Source organism: Limulus polyphemus, unplaced genomic scaffold (genome assembly GCF_000517525.1).
Source record: "Limulus polyphemus unplaced genomic scaffold, Limulus_polyphemus-2.1.2 Scaffold2586, whole genome shotgun sequence".
In the NCBI taxonomy this organism is placed as follows: domain Eukaryota; kingdom Metazoa; phylum Arthropoda; class Merostomata; order Xiphosura; family Limulidae; genus Limulus; species Limulus polyphemus.
The window spans coordinates 124309-145314 of NW_013668196.1; the positions used below are offsets into that span (position 1 = coordinate 124309).

A 21006-nucleotide genomic window follows, 5' to 3' on the forward strand; every position below is an offset into this window, starting at 1 on the left:
AAGAAGTAACTCTTTCTCTATATAGATAACCAGTCAAGTCTCACTTGGAATACTGTGAACAATTTTGGTTTTGTTATTTAAGAAGATATTGACTTACTGGAAAATGTTCAATGGAGAGGTATAATAAAATTATTCCACAGATGGAAGGATTACCTTACGGGGACAGGTTAAAATATCTCAAGTTATTTTGTTATGTATACTTTGACAATAACTTGGAATGGACCAACTAAGCTACATTTAAGACAATTTCATTTTTCTAACAGGATGACTAACTTATGGAATGAGTTGCTGTCAGCAGTAATGGAGGCCATAACTTTACTGAAATTTAAGAATGGAAGCAATGACTGCATGAACAGTAAAGGGTAGGTTTAGATTTTTCTTTAGACTTTTAAGGGTGTGTGTACAAGGACAGTCTTGAAGGACTAAATGGTCCCTTATTGTCAGTAGTTATGTTACATAGGATGAGATAGGGCTTAAGCTTGAAGGTAAATAATACTTGCAGAGATATAAGCTCCTAAATTTGCTTACATATTACTCTTTTACTAAATGCACTCTAGCTCCATAAACTGAAAAATAAGATATGTACAGGAAATTTACTTATGTTGAACTGTTTCAGAAAGTTTTATAAGTGTACAGATGAATGATATATGTTATTCGGATCCTAATGAGTTTCCATTATATAATGAAATGAAATATATACCCAAGTACACAAAAATACAAATTAAAACATTGTTGAAAGAATCAGGTAAGAAACTATGTCACTCAAGTGGTTTTTATAATTAAAACCTACCTATAATTTAGTAAAATATACAATTATTAGTGGGTAGACTAAAAATAGATTTTCTAAACCAGTAATATTCAATATGAGTTCGTAGACAAATGGGGTGGAATTTATAGGGTGCAATAGATGACAAGAAGAGGGTTATGTTTAAAAACTGTGAGCTTGATTGTGACTTTAAAGAGGCACAGAAAGCAGAGTTTGCTAACTTCAGTGTGAGTTATATTGGTGTAGCTTTAGGAAGATTGCACAACTAGAGGGTTAAAATTATAATGGGTAAAAGTGAAACCCTTAACCTAAAAAAAAACATTAATGAAATAGACATTTAGTTTGTGTTCTTTCCAACATCATAACTTTTAGGCTTCATATTCAGTTTACATTACACTGTATTAACATGACATATGAATGTATTGTCTACCCTAACATGTACAGTACATCTACGCAATATATTAAAGCTAGTAACCTTTAACATTATTTTTCTCAAACTTGTCATCATGTATCTGGTTCTATCATTTCTTAAACATAAGATATTTTATTCTTATTCCCAGTAATATCCTAAAGCTACACTGGATTTGCAATAAAATACTTGTGTATAGTAAGTAAAAAACTATCTTGCATATGAATAACAATTTCAATACAACTAAAAAAAAATTTGAGGATTCTTACATTATACTTGAGGTTTCCTTGCTGATGTTAAAGAATGCAGATAAAGCCTGTTTTGATCTTAGAATTTGATTCGCACACACCATAGTCTGAAGTAAAAGGTATATCCAAATTAACAGATTTTAAATATAGAACACAAATTCTACACATCAGAGTACCATAGCAAACAAAACCTGTTTACTTGACACTAAAGTTCTGGATATTTAAACTTTATTTTAATCTAAGCAAATCAAAACTGCCCCAAGTGTCAAAATCCATAAAAACATATAGTTAAGGTTATAATTTGACTACTTGTAATTCATGCTTCTAATTCTTTTAATTTATCAACTTTAAATTTACAAGGAACAAAAGCATGCACAAACATCATGTAATCATAGTTAACCTGGTGAAATGGTAACCTGAACAACAATCTTTTTTTCTAATGATCCAATAATCATGAGTGTATGAAAAAAATTATAGACATCTTGTACTTAAACTGACTACAGGAAAAGTTTTTTCAACAACTATAAAAAATGTTTAATACCAAAATACACAAGCAAAGATTATTAACACAAACTAATTCACCACTGGCAGTGCTGTGGCTCAACTGTGCACTTTTATTCAGTTTTTAATTTTATAATGAATTAAATGCCTATATATATTTTTCCACACACATAAAAACAAACTCAAAATATTCCAGACAATTTATTTTCATCGATTGCTGTTCAATATTTTGCCTGAAAGAAGTCTAAAATGTGCAAATCAATGATTTAAATACTGATTTGGAAATATCCTTTTGGCCCAGTATCTACACACAGCTATACACAAATATGTTAAACTTTATATTAACCCTTAAATCTTCTAAGTACATTACATTCCATATAGCTGATTTTTTAAGTCTTTCACAATTATATACCTGTCTAAGTAGCTGGATTGGACAATTGTTTTCTAATGCTAACATCAGCAAAGAATGAATCAAGGAACCTCCAGCATCTCCACCTGAGAAAATAAGAGTATATTATTAATAAAAGATTTTGTTCATGTAAGAAGGTATAAAGGTTAAACTGTTAGATATGCTAAAGAACACACTTCATTGTTAATTCACTACCTTTTTCTTTTTTTCTGGGGGGGGTGTTACATATGTACTACATTATCAAAAGTACTGCAACAGAAAACAATGACAAGGGGTTAAGTTTTACTCTTGGGATCCCATTTAATAAAACATTTTTCTTTCACAGTAGCTCCCAGAGATTTTAGGATCTGTTTTTCAGGTGAAACTCCAAAATAACCAGTGGTTCATCTGAATTGATATAAGGGGCGGGCTCTGGGTTTACCGATACATATTATGAAAGTTATTTGTCTAGACCCTTGCTGGACAGATAATACAATATGGTATAGCACATTGTCAGCTCAAAGGAGTATTATCCTTACTCCATAGAATTATATTACCTTAGTAATGCCAGAATGTTTTAACACTTATGATTTACAATCAGACCTGCACTATGAAACTACCTCATCACTTTTCACTATTTATTCTCCAAGCTGCTCTCAAACCCTGACTTATTAATTTGAAGCATATAACCAACAGTGAGATTCACTGGTTCACATGATGGTTTTTTCCATTGTTTTTTTCCTCCCAACTTTGATACTCTAGGTACCATGAAAGTTGCAATCTTGTTGGTGCTGGATTTCATGGATAGGCTTAGGCTGCAGCCCATAGGCTACTTGTCACAGTTGTGAATATAAATCTTCCTTAAGACAGTGGAAGAGATGACCTACTGTCCTAAACCCTAACTAGAATCCTCTACAATAGATTCAGTGCCACAGTGGTTTTAACTGTCAATATCCTAAAACAGCACATTCAGTGCTATTACATTTTTTCAGAAATTAACCTACATTATATTTAATATTTATAAATAAGCAAGTGGAAATACCCCCCATACACTCATACCATCTATACTATGTCCAGCAACCGTTCCTCTGTCTGTAGCAGCTGCTGTCCTTTATGAACTCTACACATCAGTATACCATGTGATTCACATGAAAGTTCAGGGCATTTAGGTATATTATTAGCTCAAGTTGTGATATCGCAGTTCTTTTGATAATGTACACATGTGCAAGAAAAGATATTAATAGGAATTTATGGTCATTAAAAACACTCATGTAGCAACTTTTTGCAGAAAATGAAAAAAGTGAATCTCAATATCAGAAACTGTATAAATGAAAAGTTACGTACCTAGTGAGTTTCTTCCCACCACACACTGTAAGTTAAAAAACAGTGTGAGTACACATATACTAGTACACATATCTACAATACATTTTAGTACTAATATTTACTCAGAGTAGTATGCACATCTACCTTATAAAGCAAAAATCTTATCACTGAGTATTATTATTCACATCAAGTTAACAGCATGGTTAAAAATAGAAGCCCCACATAAGTATATTTAAAAACCTTGAAATCATATAAAAGTTACAACTTTTGAAATATTTAAAGCAACTCTGGGTAATACATACATCTTTTAGGAAAAACTATCAAGTGAGCTTTACATTAACTACTAAGCACCTTGACAAAAACTATTATTTCCTTATAGATTCCTACAAAAATAATTGAAAAATAAATGGAGTTTCTTTCCCATATATTAGATATAGTTAAAGGACATTTGACAAATTGTGTTAAAATAATATCTATCTGTAGCTACATCTTCTTCTGCTATATTATCACAGTTGTATCCAGACAAAATAAATTATTCTCCTCTATCACTGTTATTACAATACAAGCTGTGAAACTCACTTTAGAAATTGCCAGTAACAGCTAAACTGATAGGCAGTCTAACTTCACTCTTACTTTCACTAACTTGGTCACCTATATGTTGCCCAACTGTGGCCTAAAACTTTCTATAAACTATAAGATGTTATGATGTAACAATACTAACTTAAAGCAACAGGAAAAATTTGGAAGGTTTGAGTAATGTGACATCAATTCACGAAAACTAAACTACACAACAAAGGATTTTTAACAGTTACGTATAAACATACCTGTGATAAATTATCGCTTCTAAGCTATAATTTTCCTATAGTGAAAATGCATTTCCAATTGGTATTTACATCTTCTCAAAGATATAGCTATTCTTGTTCAGTGCTGCCCTCTATATGCAAAACGTTTTCACATGCCACAAGCTTTGAACTCCCACGTACCCCACGATCAACATGGTTCAATTGTGTCTTGCATGTAAATCATTATGTGACATACCTCTACCAATAGGAGTAAGACACACCCTCAAGACACATGTGGTTCCCTCTATATGATCCTACCAAACTATCTTCAAGTTTTGGTAGAAAATGGAAGCACCAGTTTTCAGTGTGAAGGAAGGGTGGGAAATGTGAAAGGAGGTAAGTACCCATCAGAAGTAAATCTTCAATACAGGAAAATTATAACTTACAATACAGTAGATTAACTCTGCTCACAGACATAGCTAGAATCCCACATTGAATAGGTGGAGGGACCAGTACATGAGAAAGAAAGAAGCATCCTTTGAAAGCTTCTGAAAAGCACCCAAAATGGGGAGATCAACACAGTAGAGGATTCTACGTGGGAGACTGCACCACTTCTGTAGCAGATATACTCTATGCCCAGTCTGGAAAGAGGTGTTGATGACAGTAAAGTAAGTGAGAGTAAAAAAAAAAGTGTCTCAAGATGTAGAGTGGCTAGGGCCTGATGAACCATACATGGCAAGTCAACCGCATCCAAAACCATCCCTGTGGGGGGTAAGAAAGAGGCTCATACTGTCAACAAATCAACAACAATCCAATACTCAGTCACAGGGAACTGACGTCCACGTGGGGGTAGGAAAAATGATCATATCGTCTTCACCTCAAGTTCAGCAGACTGGAAAGAGATATCATACTCTCCAATCTGTAAACAGGGCACATAATAGCAAAGTGATAAACATCCAGACTATCGGGATAAGAAAGATATCCCAATACTGTGAAATATCCCACTCAAAACCAATCTGACAGGAAACACCTCCAGCGCAGTAGCATCTTTGATACATGAAAATCTTTGAGGGATAGCCAAAAGGAAGAGCTGTATTTCAAAACATACTTACCTCCACTGACACTTATAGCTATTATTTGACCCCCAGGATTTCTTTTTTTGCTTATCTAAGCATTGGTCTGATTTTTTCTCGCTTGTTCCACTCTTTTATATCCTACTCAATATTGCCCTTGGCGATATTTATCTTATGATACTCTCTAACAACATCAATGTGCTCTATTCTGGTACAGTATATAAGCACCTTATACAGATAATGTTATCACTTTTCTTGACAAAGCATCACTAACAGGTTTCCCTAGTGTTATGATCATTCGGAGATACTTTGAATGTTATCATGTTATCTTGTTGGTTTTCGTAATAAAAACATTTTTGTTCTTCTTCCAATTGGCAAGCCAATTTACGGTACGAAATCCCAGATTATTATTTCTGGTATGGAGGCAAATTGGGTCTCACCTATCCCATCTCTGATATCTAGCGTTACACAAGAATCAGGGAGGGGGTGTCACTCTCAGTTAAGACTGTCAGTGATCTTACTTGTAGTGAGATGAAGAGATATATTTGGATCTCTGATGGTCCTCCATGGGGCTCTGAGACTGCAATTGAATGCAATCCTCTCTGTTTTACATGCCTTCTTTTAGTCTGTTGGATTTTCAGCCTCTCTTTGGGACAGTGATAAGTTTGCAGACTCGCAGCACTGGGGTCCAGGGTTTGAGTCCCTAGAGCGGACGTAGCAGATGCCCCAATGTTGCTTTGCTCTTATAAACAACTTCCTTTACCTCACAAAATCAACGGTAATGACCTATAAAAAACAAAAAGGAGGCTACTTTGGGATAACCTGCATTTGATTTAATTTTCTTCTGTTGGTTATTCAAGTGTGTGATGTTTTGGGCATTTTCCAAGTTGCTTTTGAGCCTGCAACTTACTTGATGGCTTAAAGGTCTGGGAACAAATTTTTAGTTTTTTCTCCACATTGTGATTCATGCTGGAAGGTTTACTTCTCAGTTACATGAAAAGACAGTTAGGTGTTATTGGAAACATTGTCAGAAATTCGTGATTCAGCCTACAACCACCAAGTAGAGGCATTTTTCCAACTTTCAAATAATATATCTGCTCCTCAAAGTTTGGGGTTCTAAGGTGGAGTTTGTTGCTCACCTATATAAGTCTATGTCCCATGACGGGACAGAGTAAGTCTAGAGACTTACAACTCAAATTCAATGTTTTGTTTTCTTTTATTTCACATTGTTAGAAGACTCAGGATCATCAACTTCATTGATGATGAACTGGATCTATTGTTTGCATGTACATTGGTTCAATTTTCAACTTCTACATCCCTCCTGGTTATTTTTGAAGTCTCAAATTTTGTTAGCATCATTTATTATTATTATATACCTTCATGGGCTGTGAGGGCTCAGTTCCAAGAATTTCTGTACATATGGTAACCTTAACCTTGGGTCCAGGAGCTCTACAGGTCCTTGGGTCACAATCAGTCCTTCAGTTCACATCTTCCCCTATTATCCATCCAACCTGTAGGGTTTCATCTCTCACAGCTAATGGGGATTTGGAACTTAGTTCTAGGGATATCTGAGTTTGGTTGGTCTGTGGGTAGTGAAAGTGTCATGCTAGTTCTTCAGAGTTTTTATTCCTGTTAGTTGTTGGGACTACGCTGACAGGAAATTGGTGTTCAGTCATCGATCTTCCTTGTCTATATCAATGCTTAGATTCTCCAAGGTACACAAGTTACTCATTCCTCAATCGGTGTTGATTTTTTCCTGGGATTGTAGATGTCCAACTTGGTTATAATTGGCTCCTATCTACACTTTACCTCAGCAGTGGATTCCCACCACTATCGGTGTTTGTGGTGCACAAAGGTCAAGTACTGCAGTTCCAGGTTTTCCCATTCAGACTCGTATAGACTTCCAAAAGGGTCTGCCATATCATACGAGTATTTTTTCTTGTCCCCTTCATTTCAATGTACTGTTCACACACCATTCCATGGTCAATTGGTTACTGCTGGCACCATCTCATCAATTGTTAGACCATTACATCCTGATTCTACTTTAAGATACACCCAAGGTAGGCTTCCCTTTTAGGACAGCAACATCTATTCTTGTTCCAATTCAATATGTCATCAATTATTTTTATTTTTCATCTAATCTCTTATTCGGGTTCAGCCTTTTACCTTTCAGTTCAATCCTATAGAATAGGATGCCACACTCTTACTCATCTCTCCTTCTCCTACTGAATGAATGGTCATTTCTCTTCTGTGAATGTAGGCATCACTCAAATCCTTTGAAAAGAGAACATAAGCAATCCTTTTATTGGTCTTTAAGTGACCAATGATCATAAACATCTATTTACTGGTTCCCCAGTTTCCTTAGTGTGGATCATTCTTCGATCTTGAGGGGTTGTTAATTCGGGATACTTCTACGATATGGGTTCTTCTACTGCCACTTCGTCCAGAGTTCCATCTATTCATGAATGCCTTGCTTCAGGGATGGTGTGCATATACCAACAGTCAGGAATCCCAGAGTCTATGCACAGATGAATAGGATACCCTATACTATGTTTTCATCCTTCTTGCTCTTCAACAAGCAATGCCTCATAGTCGAGGCTTATTAAGGGGTAAATTCTCAAGCTTCACTATGACAAATTCCGTGGTAGTGTCTAATGTTTCTCGTCAAGGAGGCATGTAGTCTAGAGCTCCTTATTTTTGAATTTTGTACCTCCTTTTTTGGGACTAGTCATATCTTATCACCCTCCTAGCTTACCTTGTTCCATTGATGATGCCTGTAGTGGCAGGACAACTGTCTCAATCCAAACAGTTTCCCCAACAGAATACATGTTGCATCGCAAGGTTCAGTTGGATTGGCTCTCATTTTGCAACTGGTTGGTTAGCCTCTCATTGAATTATCCAACTACTGGCAATTTGGTCTCCAGTACCTCACCTTTGGGGTTTGGTAATAGATGCTTTCCATCTGGATGGGATGGAATTACCCATCTAAACCTTCTCTCCACTTCATATGCTAACCAAGGTACAAAATACGATTTGTTCCAACTAACTGTCAGATCCTGTTGATAGCACCAGATTGGCTTCTATACCCAGGTTTCTGCTTCTGCAGATCCTTCCGGTGTGTAAAACTCTTCCACTTCTTTTTAGGCTCCTGCTGTGGAGGCAGCCATGATCTGATGTGGTACACCTGCCTATTCAGAAGCTCAAGCTTCTGGCATAGAGTTTATGCTGTCTTTCACAAGGCATTGGGGTTTAATTTCTAAGATCGCCATGTATCTGCCTCAGTGTCTACTTAGTCTGAAAGGCACTTTTATCAACGGTAATGACATGAGATCAGGAATGGTGTATTGAGAGGAGGTTTTCATTCAGTGGTGTCAACTATAACTTGTTTTTTTTACTTGTCTCTTTGACAGAGGTTTTTGCATCTTCCACAAGTGCCTTGTTTATGGCAGCTTTATCGACTACTACCATTTGATTATCATGACTACATATTTTTTGATTCCCTAGTACTCACCAGATTCCTCACATTATTTTTGGTAATTAGTCCCAAATGACCATTCCAGTTACCTACCAGGTAGATTAATGCTTTGAATACGATCTATTTACACTGTAAGTAGGTGTGCAACTCTCATGAAAGTACTTTACAAAATTGAAACTAGTGAATGAAATTCTTTTAAATTTGAGATGAAAGGTCCTATAAGGACGTAGTTTTAGTTTTTCTCATGCTTTTTTTTTCTTTTTGCATGTTGCCTATTCCACATGCAAAGTAATTTTTATTTTAAGATTCAAAATACTTTTATGCATCAGAAAATTTTCAATTTTCAGATGCAAAATCCTTATAAAGTTCAGATAGATATCCAATGTTTTTTGAGAAAAAACTTTACATTTTATCTGATATTTTCAGTAATGAATATCTGTATGGGTTTGGTTGATTTGACTGATCTCATAGCCACCATAAAAAATTAGGAAATAAATATAAATTAGACCTTTTTCATTCTGGAATGAATACAAATTATAACCCGAAATTTAGTGTTTAGACTAAATAGCTTCAATCTTATAACATTATACATTTATATATATTTATTATATTGACCTTTCAGCCATGCCTGGCTAACAATATAGAAGTTACAATGACGTGGCACATTTGCACTCATGCTATCATATCCGATATTATAAAACTGACCTTTAGTCTCTACAAAATGGCCTGTCTTGGTTGTGTTTTAGTGGACTAGCATTTTGTAAGATAGTCACATTTCAATTATTATACATTATATATGTATATATATTATTATTATTTACAAATAACTTCTTAAATTTATTGTTCTTAAAACATAGAACAGTAAATAACGAAGTAAAACAAACAATTATCTCTTCTAGTTCTGACCTTTGTACTTGGTTGTTATTTGTTATAACTTGCTAAGCCTTAAATAATTTTGCATATGGAGGATGTGAAACGAAACAATTTTTTTTTTAGGTTTTATATATAAATTTGAATAAAGAAGTTACTATATTGATACCATAGAATTCCACTATAATTTACCAAGCTTAGTAACTAAGCTGTAATTTGGTCTAAAGACACAACCTACCTCCTTGAAATCTTGGTTTGAAAAAATGAGGTGGCATCCTAAAACTTTAAAATGGCTGACAAAGCCACTAGAGGGACTTTCTGAGCTTTCAATTGGTTACTCACATGTCATACATATATAGAAATATGTATATACAAGATATCATTTCTAAAAATGGAAAGAGATGAGCAGAACCACTGCATTTCATTCAGTACATGAGCGATATCTCAGCAAATAGAAAATATGGGAAATTCTTATTTTATATTCTAACTTGTCAGTATTGGTAATTTGAGTTCTTAATTCATACAAAACTATAGAATTTATATGAGGGTTTTTGTCTACCCCATGTAGCTATCTTAAGCATTTCTGCTAGATTATCCAGAGGTGTGAGTGTTTTTATTTCTACCTTGCAACAAGTTGAAATGAGGTGTTCCATAAGACCACCTAGGAGCTCACAACGTGATATTATCATATTATGCTGACCACCACTCATGGACTATAATGAGTAAAGCTAAAGGGGATTCTGCCCATCCCTGCCAATCATCGGATTAAATAAATTGGGGTCAGTTTGCTTTTAAAAATTTAAGAAACTTGGTTCACTTGTTGCATTGTTTCCAGAGCACTGTTCACTAGGAGTCCCCAATGTGTATTACCCCCACCCCCCAGATTCTACTAGTGGAGCTAGGGAGTCCTTATAACTCCCGGTTTCCAGTCACTGGGGTAGTGGACAGAAGCTTTTCCTCCAGTGTTATAGTGAATTCCTCCAATCTTGGAGATGATGGCAAAGTTGGAGGCTCCCTATCTGGTTTTTTCCCAGATGTTGGAGGAGCAGCACCAGCCTACGTAATACTGGTTCATCTTTGGTGCTCTGGTATCTGTCTGGGGTGTGCATGGCCCTTATTTTTTATGAATATCGGTTCAGTACATTGTTCATGGGAGGGGTTCACTATCTCCTCGTAATTCCAAATGCAAAGTGGTCCCATTCTGGGTCCTTGGTTGAGCACAGTAGTTCCATGTCCTCCCCACAATTCCAGGGGCAAAAGGAATTCTCCTTGCTCACTCATTTAGGGAGTGAGGATGAAAGTTTATAATTACAGAATAGATCAGTTCTGTTCCTTTGGTTGAATAAGGCATAGACTCCGTCATTCTGAGTCAGGTGTGTTGCCTTTTGGGCTTCTGGAGGTGGAAGATAAGGTTTGTCCACTTTGGTGTTACTTTCTTTCTCATCAAGATTCTGGTGGTTTGGAATGCATCACTCTATGGCTACAGGTTGGGATCCAATCAAATATATATATCACGTTGCAGTACAACTGCATTAACTACCAACATATGTTATAGGGACCAAGACCCCTTAATTGCAACCCTGAGTAGCTGAACGTCAGCTATCTGGTTGGAGCTGGCCTTTAGTGATGATCACTCATGTACAATTCCACCCTTGATACAAGACCTAAATTCATGGTGAAGAGCACACCTTTTCTGCATGTAGTGTGGTTCACCCACAAGGGTGCCAATCTTCTATTAACACACCCATGATCTATGCAGATGCTTTTTGTATGAATAATGCCCTCAATGGCCCCTCCACCTTCTCACTGTGGGATTCTAGCTATAAGTGCCAGCAGAGTTAAGTAGGTCTTGGAAGTTAAAATCTTCCTAAACTGAAAATGTATTTCCAATAATACCTATGCTGACACTCTTCCACTCCCCTCCCATCCCCACTAAGAGCCAGTATTAGAGACTGGAATGAAGTCAAGTCTCGAAAAAGTGATAACATTATCTGAATGAGGTGCTTATATACATCATCAAGATAGAGGACGCATTGATGTAGGTGGAGAGTATCAGGAGATAAATGTTGCCAAGTAATTAATAATTATAAGTGTCAGCAAAGGTAAGTATTATTGGAAATACATTTTCAGTTTAAGAAAATGTTAACCTGCATGTTCTTCCACCATAACCCATAAGACAGTAGCAGTGACCGTGAGTCCAACTCAGTGAGGGAACAGTGACACCTGTAATACATGTGTGAAAAATTATGCTAATTGGTAAAGCTCTGAATCCAAAATCCAACCACTGGGAACCAACATCCATGGGGGGTAGGAAGAGGGTTCTCAATTGATGGGTGAACTGTAATTTTGATGGCTCACTCCAAAGCTACAACATCCCCTCGGATATAACCCATTCAGAGATGGAGCAACAAAGTGGAGGACATCTCCTCATCTACACCAAAAGAACATCACCACCCTACTCTCAACTGAATGAATTCAGTATTGTTTACATCATATATGTTGATCACATTCAAAAGGATGCTTCCATGTTCCACCACTCCATTGGTTGGAGATGGAAAGTGGAAAAAACTCCCATATTACACTGGAAGAAAAATGGGGAGAAAACAGTGGAGAGTCAGAAGGAACATCAACTCTGAAGAAAGTGCAACGGGTGACCATGAAAACCCTATTTTGAAAAGGAATGGCAGGGATGGGCAACTATCCCCTTCTGCTTTACTCATGAAATCCATGTGTTAGTATTATCCAGAACAGGCATATTAATGAAACAAGTATATTACAGGAAAAACCTACGAGTGATCTTGTGAAACACCCCATCTCAACAGTGTGCATTTAGTAGCCATGAAAATTATAATTGTTAACTCATTATGGTCTTACAGTGCAAAATTGACTTGCTGAAGTATACCTGGACAGGTACCACTCACCACAGAGTGGGATCTCTAAAGAAAAAATGAATTTGCCCCTGAAAAATAAAAGGTATATGTACAAAAAGATAACTTACCCAGTCACAGTCTCATGGAAGTCTGAAGAAAGGCAACAGGTGGAAGATGATAACCTGATGAGGAAGAAACAGCTATCCAATGCAGATAGTTAGAGATGAATTTACACAGTGTGGTACACATGCCCAATTGAAAAATTTATTTCCAATGGAGAATGTAAATGACAGGGAGAAGGTAAGGTAATTAAACTGGTGAGAAGACACCTGGAACCAATGACAGGAAGAAGAAAGGTCATGAACATAGGATAGTTGTCACAGAATGAAAGGTGGGAACAGGCACCATAGAAGGAAGCCATGAGGGCAAAAAAACAATGAAGAGTACGTAAGAGACATAGTAATCTATCCAGATCAAACCAGGAATATAGGTGGGGAATGAAAGGAATGGAAATCGGCAAGAAGGAGGAATTACTCTCACGAACCGCTCAAGTTTCAGAAAGGAAAGATCAATTCAGATAAAGGAGAACATATGTGGAATGATACAAGGGTATATGACACGTCAATGGTAAATAAATCCGACCGACGACATACATATGCCAAGAAAAGAAGGAAATAAGCCTTAAGGAACAAGTAGAAAATCAAACCTTCATATGGAGATAAAGTAAGACAGTGAAGAACCACACTGACATCCCAATTTGGAAGGACCGCATGCCAAAGAGGTTGAATAATCCAGAAAGAAAGCAACAATAGTGAGAGGGTAGGAGAGGTAATTACTTTACTCTACCAAGAAAAACGAAAAGTGTGGGATAAGGCAGCCTTATAGCCCATGATTGGAAAGACAGAAGTTCTGTGATCAAACAGTCAAGTCAGAAATCCATAAGAAGAACAGTGAGTTGAGCAGGTGAAAACCCATGACAGGAAAGGAGACAGGTAGAAGGATACACAAAATGTATTTGTTGGTTCAATTCTGGCTGAATGTATCAACAGCCAATGCAAGAGGATCAGGAGCCAGAGAACAAAACAGAGGTAACTTGGTAGTGAGGGATGTGGCAAATACATTCAGGTGAGTACCCCACCAAAGCCACTGGAAAATGTATGAATCGAAAGACCACTCCATCGGACAAATTTTCTCCCAGCCAGGAAAGACAATCCAAGACAAGGTTGAATGCACCCAGAACATGATATGCAAGAAGACGAATACAGAGTGTATGGGCCCAAAAAAATGAGCTCCAAGGTTCTACCACAAAGAGAAAAAGAACGGGTGCTGCCTATCATAGAATTGTCAGAATGAATCATGACCAGACGGTTCCTGGCAAGATGAAGAAAATGATCCAAAGCATGATGTATGGTCAAAAGCTTCAGGATGTTGATATGGTAAGACATCTTGGACCAAAGACCACTTACCTGAAGCTTTGTGCTAATCAACCCACATTTCCAGTCAAGGAGGGAAGCATCTGTGAAGATATGCTAGTTTGGATGAGGGGGAGGAAGTGGAACACCCACTGATGTGTGGGTCTTATCCAACCACCAATGCAGATCGTTGACAAGGGAAGGAGGAAGGGAAATAGGAGCATCCAAGGGATCCCGTACAAGGTTTCATTGGTTGTGCAAAGTCCACTGGAGAGACTTCATATGTGCTCAACCCAAGGGGATAAGAGTTTCCATAGAAGATCATAACCCCAAAAGCAATAGCACATTGGGAGCAGTAAGGGTGTGGTGAATTGAAACCTCCATCTAATGAAGTCAAAGAAGAGAAGGTTGGGCCCAACTGAGATGATTGTTGAAAAAGACACTCAAGTGGATAAGGTATTTGGGAAATATAAGGAATGACTTTTCCAACTCATGAGCTGCCTCCAAAAGAAGCAGATGAGTGTGATGGGCAGACTCCCATTTGGAACAAGCTAACAGAAGCCAGTTGTCCATGTAATAGTGTAATAGCAACTCCCAAGCATGCTTATGTCAGGCAAAAGCTTTGACCACTGAACAAAAAACATACAGGGTCAAAGCAAGCCCAAAAGGTAGGGCATGAAATTGATACACTACCCTGTGATGAAAAAACTGAAAATAGTGCCTCAACAGACAAGATATAGAAATATGCAGATAAGCATTTGAAACATCTACCTTGGTCATCCATAGACCTGCAGAAAAAGCCCACCTGAGGGTGAAAAAAGACTCCATGGTAAACCGAGGCAGAACCAAATATTTATTGACACAGGACAAATCAATCACAGAAATCCAATACCAAGTTTTCTTGGGTACCACAATCAGCCTAGAGAACTAGAGAAGGATGAGGTACAGGTTTGATTTCTTGCTGGGAGAGAAGATTCTGTACCACCTCGGATAGACATTGACTGGTGGTAGGATCCAGATGCAATGGAAGGGATATGGGTCCCCAAGATAATGGAGGAGGGGAGTGGAAGTGTATATAACCAAATAATGCAAAGATCTGTAGTGAAATCATGCCACAGGGGAAAAAAATCAGTCAAGCGAGCCTTCACTGAACCAAAACCCACAAGGTGCTCACCATATTATTGGCAACGTGTCCATTGTAATTGAATAAAACGACTAGTGGAGGAACCCCTGGAGGTAGTAATTGGTAAAATCTGGAAAGGAGTGGGATGGGAAACAGTTGTCTAGGCTCGAAATAAGACAAATGATCAACCAAAGATGAAAGGGGTTGATTACTGTCTCACAGATTCCACATGGGATTCTAGTCTCAGGAATATCTGCAAAAACAGGCCATTGGAAAAAAGAGGCCAGACCTAAGTACTGAAGATAAGTAGGTGTTAAACAAACTTGGGAGAATAAATCATCTTTCCCCAGAAGATCCCAACAACAGAGAAAGCACATGTGTAAGGAAAGGACCAAAGCAGATAAATGTGGCAACATGGAGGTAATCAGGGAAACCTCTAAAAACCCTTATGATCTTGGTGGAGTGTCTAAGAAAGGAAGTGGATGGTGGACAAACACCATAGGAGAGTTGATAGTGTAAGACAAAGGTGGGAAAACTAGGCAAGGGATAAATGAACAGGATGATGAGGGTTCAACCCCCCCCCCTACCCACACACACACACATTGATAAAAGTAATTCAATCTGTAGAGAATCAAGAAATGGAAATTCAGCCTGATGATAGGTTCAAGCAAAGTGGCCTGAAGCTCATGAAGGGCGAAGCATGCTAATGCCCTCAAGCATCCGACATACAAAATGCTCTGCATGAACCCTAGTATCTGGGGAAGGGGGGAACAAAATACGGAGAGGAGTGGGTATTATGTAACAAGAAAGTAAAAGGATTAAAAGAAATTGCAAAGCCACATCAGGCTATCTGCTGTGTCCCCTGAGGAGAATCAAACCCTTGATTTTAACATTGTAGATCCGTAGACTTACCGCTATCCCAGCAGGGGATTGGGGAAATTGATAAAACAGAAAACACCTGAGAAATTCTGTATAAAAATGCCATACTAGGCCTAGTTGATTCTGCAGTAGGAGCCTAGGAAGACACAGAAATCAGGTGGAGGAAAAAGGCTGTCACATTCCTCCTTGTCCTGAACAGGGCAACATCAAGATAAAAAGGTTGGCTGATATAACAATCAATCTTGCATCAAATGAGAGCCAATAATTCCATAGTCGAGTTCCCCCCACCTGCAGCCTGTGAAAGCGTGCTTGTAGATGGTATTACCTCCAAAGTGGTAAGTTGGGCTTTGGAATTCATTGATAAAGATGAATAACCAAACACAAAGCATTAGAATAAATAAATGAAAATCTTGAAGAAAAAAATAAGTTATCCTTATGTTTGTGAATGTTTGAAAAATTAGAACAATTCCACTTTAGAATAAATTATTACAAAACAGTTCAATGTTGAAAAAAGAATTTCAAAAACTTCACTAAGTTTAAAAAAAATACATGATTGAAGAGCAGAATGAAAATTATCTTAATACGAGAAGTGATAGTTTGGTAGAATCAAATAGAGGGAGTCATGCGTTGGGAGGGTGTATTGCACTCCTATTAGTGGAGGGTTGTCATATGATAAGTTACATGCAAGATGCAGTTGAACCAAACTGATCATGGGGTACGTGGGAGCTCAAGGCTTGTGGCATGTGAAAAAAGTTTTGCCTATAGAGGGCAGCACTGAATGACAAGAGCTATATCTGTGAGTGGAAGTAATGTACCATATCGAAAATACTAAATTTAACACTCACACTTCACAACTATCTAAATCATAACTCCCGGATTAAATTTAAATGAAACATAACATATCACTCACAGCCTTTAATCTCAAAACATATTCCACAGAAATGACTTACCCATATCACATCTAGAATTCCACTTGCAAACTCTTTGTTCCCTAACAGATCATCTAGAACAAGGTTAACAGCCTGACAAATGTACAAAAAAATATATATACACACATTATGATTTCAGTACGTTGTCCCATATTATGTTCAACATGTAAAGTACTTAAACATCAAATTCAAAATGACCTACAGAACAGATAGACAGCTATGTTTACTATACCAAATCATACCGTTCTATGATGTCTTATAACAATAAATGCATAAATCCTTCATAAAATTCCTTTATTCTTTATTTCGTTTTTTGATCATAGTCAAACTAATATATATATTTTATACTCATGCTATTCATTATAGTTATGCACATTGTACATTAGCTCTTGTAAAACATTATGAACAGCTACACATCTTTCTTAAAAACAGAGGCATTCCTGATAAGCCAAATCAAGTTGACATATTAATCCCAAACTATTTAGACAAGAGTAATTTTATGGGTTTTGTTCAATACTGGACAGAATGTAAAAAATCATTATGAAATATAACAAAAAAAGTAAAACTTTTCCCTTTCATTAAGAAGATATTACTCTAAAAGTAATTTATTATTAGTCCAACAGGTAATCAAACCAATACTATGCTACAGTAAATCAAAATCCATTCAACCATGTCCAACTAATTAAAACTATGATATGTAACTTTGACTTCCACTGCATGAAACCACACAATATTGAAGAGAGACATTAGTTTTCCTGATGCCATAGAAATGTGTGAGATCATGCATGGAGAGTAATATGTTGAGGCCCTCAAGGTTGTCCATTTATGAGATGACACTGTCATGAGGCATATGAATGTAATCTCTGCTGACATAAAAATGCAATTGATAACACATATCCAAAACAGTCTGAAATTTGTCAGACAACTTGATGAAACTATATGTGTTGCAAAGTTAGCTCAGCTTCTGGTATTTGTATGATACTGTTACAAAAAGGAAGAGTGTGAAATATTTCTGTTTGGTCAAACACTGGAAGAAAGGAGCTACAGGGAAATCCATCTTCCCTCTTTCTGGTAAGTTTTTCACGACATACAATTTTTCTTCATTTAATTGTGTTGGGGTGTGTACTGATACTGTTTACCATTCTTTGTTGGAGAAATTGGATTAATGTACAATGACTCCTGATGCATACAGAGGTTTATTGGTTGTCTCAAGGGAAGGTATTCAGTTGCATTGTACAGATGAAATATGAATTCTGAATTTCCTGACAGTGGAGTTGTTGAAATAGATTAAAACAGAATGACCAAATAGTTTTAACAAAAGATAATGGCAATTCCACTGAACTACCCACATCTGAAGAAAACCAAAAGCTGAAATTGGTGAAGGTATCCAGAACTGCACCACTCAGCTAGAAAGGTATCTGTGAACAGGTATAAGTATAAGCAGAGTGGAAGAAGATGGATGGTCAGAGTTGTGTGGAAACATTAGAACCACTAGGACAGCAAGAGCTAAAGAGATGAAGATAGAGAATTAAGAGCAGACATTGATCACAGAGTATATTCCACTGATTTGCCAGAATCTAATGAATGAAATAGAAAAGAAGCATGCATGAGACCTCAAAACATACAGAACTTCATGAGTAGAAAGAAAGAGAGACATGACAGTCTTGGAAACCAGTAGTTCCAAATATCTTATAAATATAAAGGAGAAGGTTAAGTTCACTCAGCAATTGGGGTGATAAAGGGTCCCAAATGAATCAGATATTGAAGGAGTTAGTACTGAATTAAGAGCCTGAGCAGCCAACCCAAATGAATAGCAAAAGGAGAAAGGAAGTCGTAGCAGATAATGACTACAGAATAGGGCTTGGAGTTGCCAATGTCAATATAGTGGTGGAAGTGCAGAACCAATGAGTGCATTCTCCATGTGAATGCCCTCAGATCTTAGTTGAAAATAGACAGTTGTGACTCCTGAATGACAAATAAAGCTCCTGTAAAAAACTTGTGAAACCCAAGGGTCTTATGCAAAGTGAGTCCACAAGTAGACAAAGTGTAAGATTCAAGTTATTACAGGATCAAAGCTGAGGGGTAGTTCTAGAAACAACTGATCACTGGGCCCATGATGGCCAGCCTATCAAAAGTAAAAAGTATGAATCAGGAAGTGTAGGTAACAAAAATTAATGTCACTGGAAAATATGCCGATGATGGCTTGGCTTTCAGGAAATACACAAAATTAGGAGATTCTACAGAAAACAGGAACAACAGGTGAGACATATCAAGCACTTGCTCCCCAAAATGGTTCTCACAGTTCACGTTCTCTGTGCATCTAACCAATGAAAAACTGGATCACAAGTTTTTGGAAGTATTTCTGCTACATGTGGCAGCCATAAAGCATTCTCACATGTACAAGGCAATATATGAAATACCATATAAGTATCTTGTAAAAGAATTCACAGCTCTCATGACTGAATGAAAATTATATACAAAATTGTAAATGTTACAAAAATGAAATATATACTGTACAAGAGTGATATACTTAAGTTTGCATACCACAAAATCAAGGACTTCTTTCTCATAAATCCCAAGACTTTTATGGTTTCTTGTCCAAGTTAGTTATTAAAATCATGACAGTATGACACCAGGTGTTACCCTAAATTAGGAACATCTGGTCTGATTGAACTTATGAGAGATGAAGTAACTGTGTTCCAATAACCTATCAATATATCATCAATCAGTAACCTTTCTCTGAGAAGTAAATGAAGATTTGAACTCATCCATTCACACTATACCTCTTCTTGATCATTCACCTAAGTGATCATATTCAATAATATTCTTTGAGACTCATAATGTGGATAATAATAGAAAGAAAACAGACAGTTTATTCCTCATTCATTTTTTTTATATTTACAAACTTAAATAAATGACTTGATTTTGAACACATTTTAAAGAAACAATATGAGGTGATGTATTTGCATATATGTACAAATGTGTGTGTGTGTATAATATACTTTTTTCATATTTTTTAATTCACAACTAGATTTTGGCAATTAGATTTAACAACATTAATGGTGTAAACTCTACCAATGTTACAACAAGCAAAACAGCTCATTCACTTCAGAGGCTGTAGTATAGCATACAAAAGGTTGCTAACATAAAAGTGAAATTTGTTAACGTGGAGTAAACTTTCAGCTATTTATTTTGTTCACGATCAATTATGTTGCACTTTTGATCTACAGACATGAACCCTTTACTGGTAGAGATATTAAATCTTCATGCATTGGTGAAGAATAGAGTCATCTAGTGGTATTGCTACCAGTTCTGGTCATCTCAAGTGCATCTGAAAAGCTATGTTTCTGTGCAGTCAACTAAGAGGCTTCAATAGGTGTTCTTGACCTTAAATCATGGGCAGTGGCCAGGTGATTTCAAATGGCCATACTGTACAAATGATATTCATTACATGATTTAGCCAACATTCTACAACTTTGTCCAAAATGTCTGTTGTAGGGACCTGCTCATATACCTGATGAATATAGATGTAATTTTATTAATTGTTTGTTCTCTTATATTTTTGCAGTAGTGTATATTCAACAAGTCTAAGACTTTAGAAACGAAAAAGCTGTGAATACTCAAATACTTATCTTTTCTGAAAAGTAATTAGCATCCTGAGAAGACAGAGTAGTCAACTGTGAGACATGATGGAGAATGTCTTCAATTTTCTCTGGATTAACAATTCCATCAACAAGTGCTCGGTCAAGAACCATTTACAGTTTGTGTCTTCTCTTGTAGCACTTCTGGGTATTAATGTTTTGGCTGCATAAAAATTATAAATCTCTAATAAGGATTTTTTGAGATAAGAAAAAATAAATACGATTAAAACATAAATGTCCATATTAACAATAAAACTTAATGGACAAATATCTTATAAGAACATAATGAGGAACAAGGTGTTAAAGGATATTTGGCT

The 21006-nt window shown here is 36.6% G+C and overlaps 1 protein-coding gene across 1 annotated transcript in view; it reads right to left on the bottom strand.

Moving 5' to 3' along the window:
- LOC111087755 (synaptonemal complex protein 2-like) overlaps positions 1 to 21006 on the bottom strand; it is a 128285-nt gene that overhangs the window by 96729 nt on the left and 10550 nt on the right. The window contains exons 2-6 of the mRNA XM_022395526.1: positions 20681 to 20852; positions 17070 to 17150; positions 3657 to 3681; positions 2337 to 2419; positions 1445 to 1530 (exon numbers count right to left, since the gene is read on the bottom strand). Coding sequence (XP_022251234.1) covers positions 1445 to 1530; positions 2337 to 2419; positions 3657 to 3681; positions 17070 to 17150; positions 20681 to 20803 — 398 coding nt within the window. The 5' untranslated portion in view covers positions 20804 to 20852. The remainder of the gene's footprint in view (positions 1 to 1444; positions 1531 to 2336; positions 2420 to 3656; positions 3682 to 17069; positions 17151 to 20680; positions 20853 to 21006) is intronic.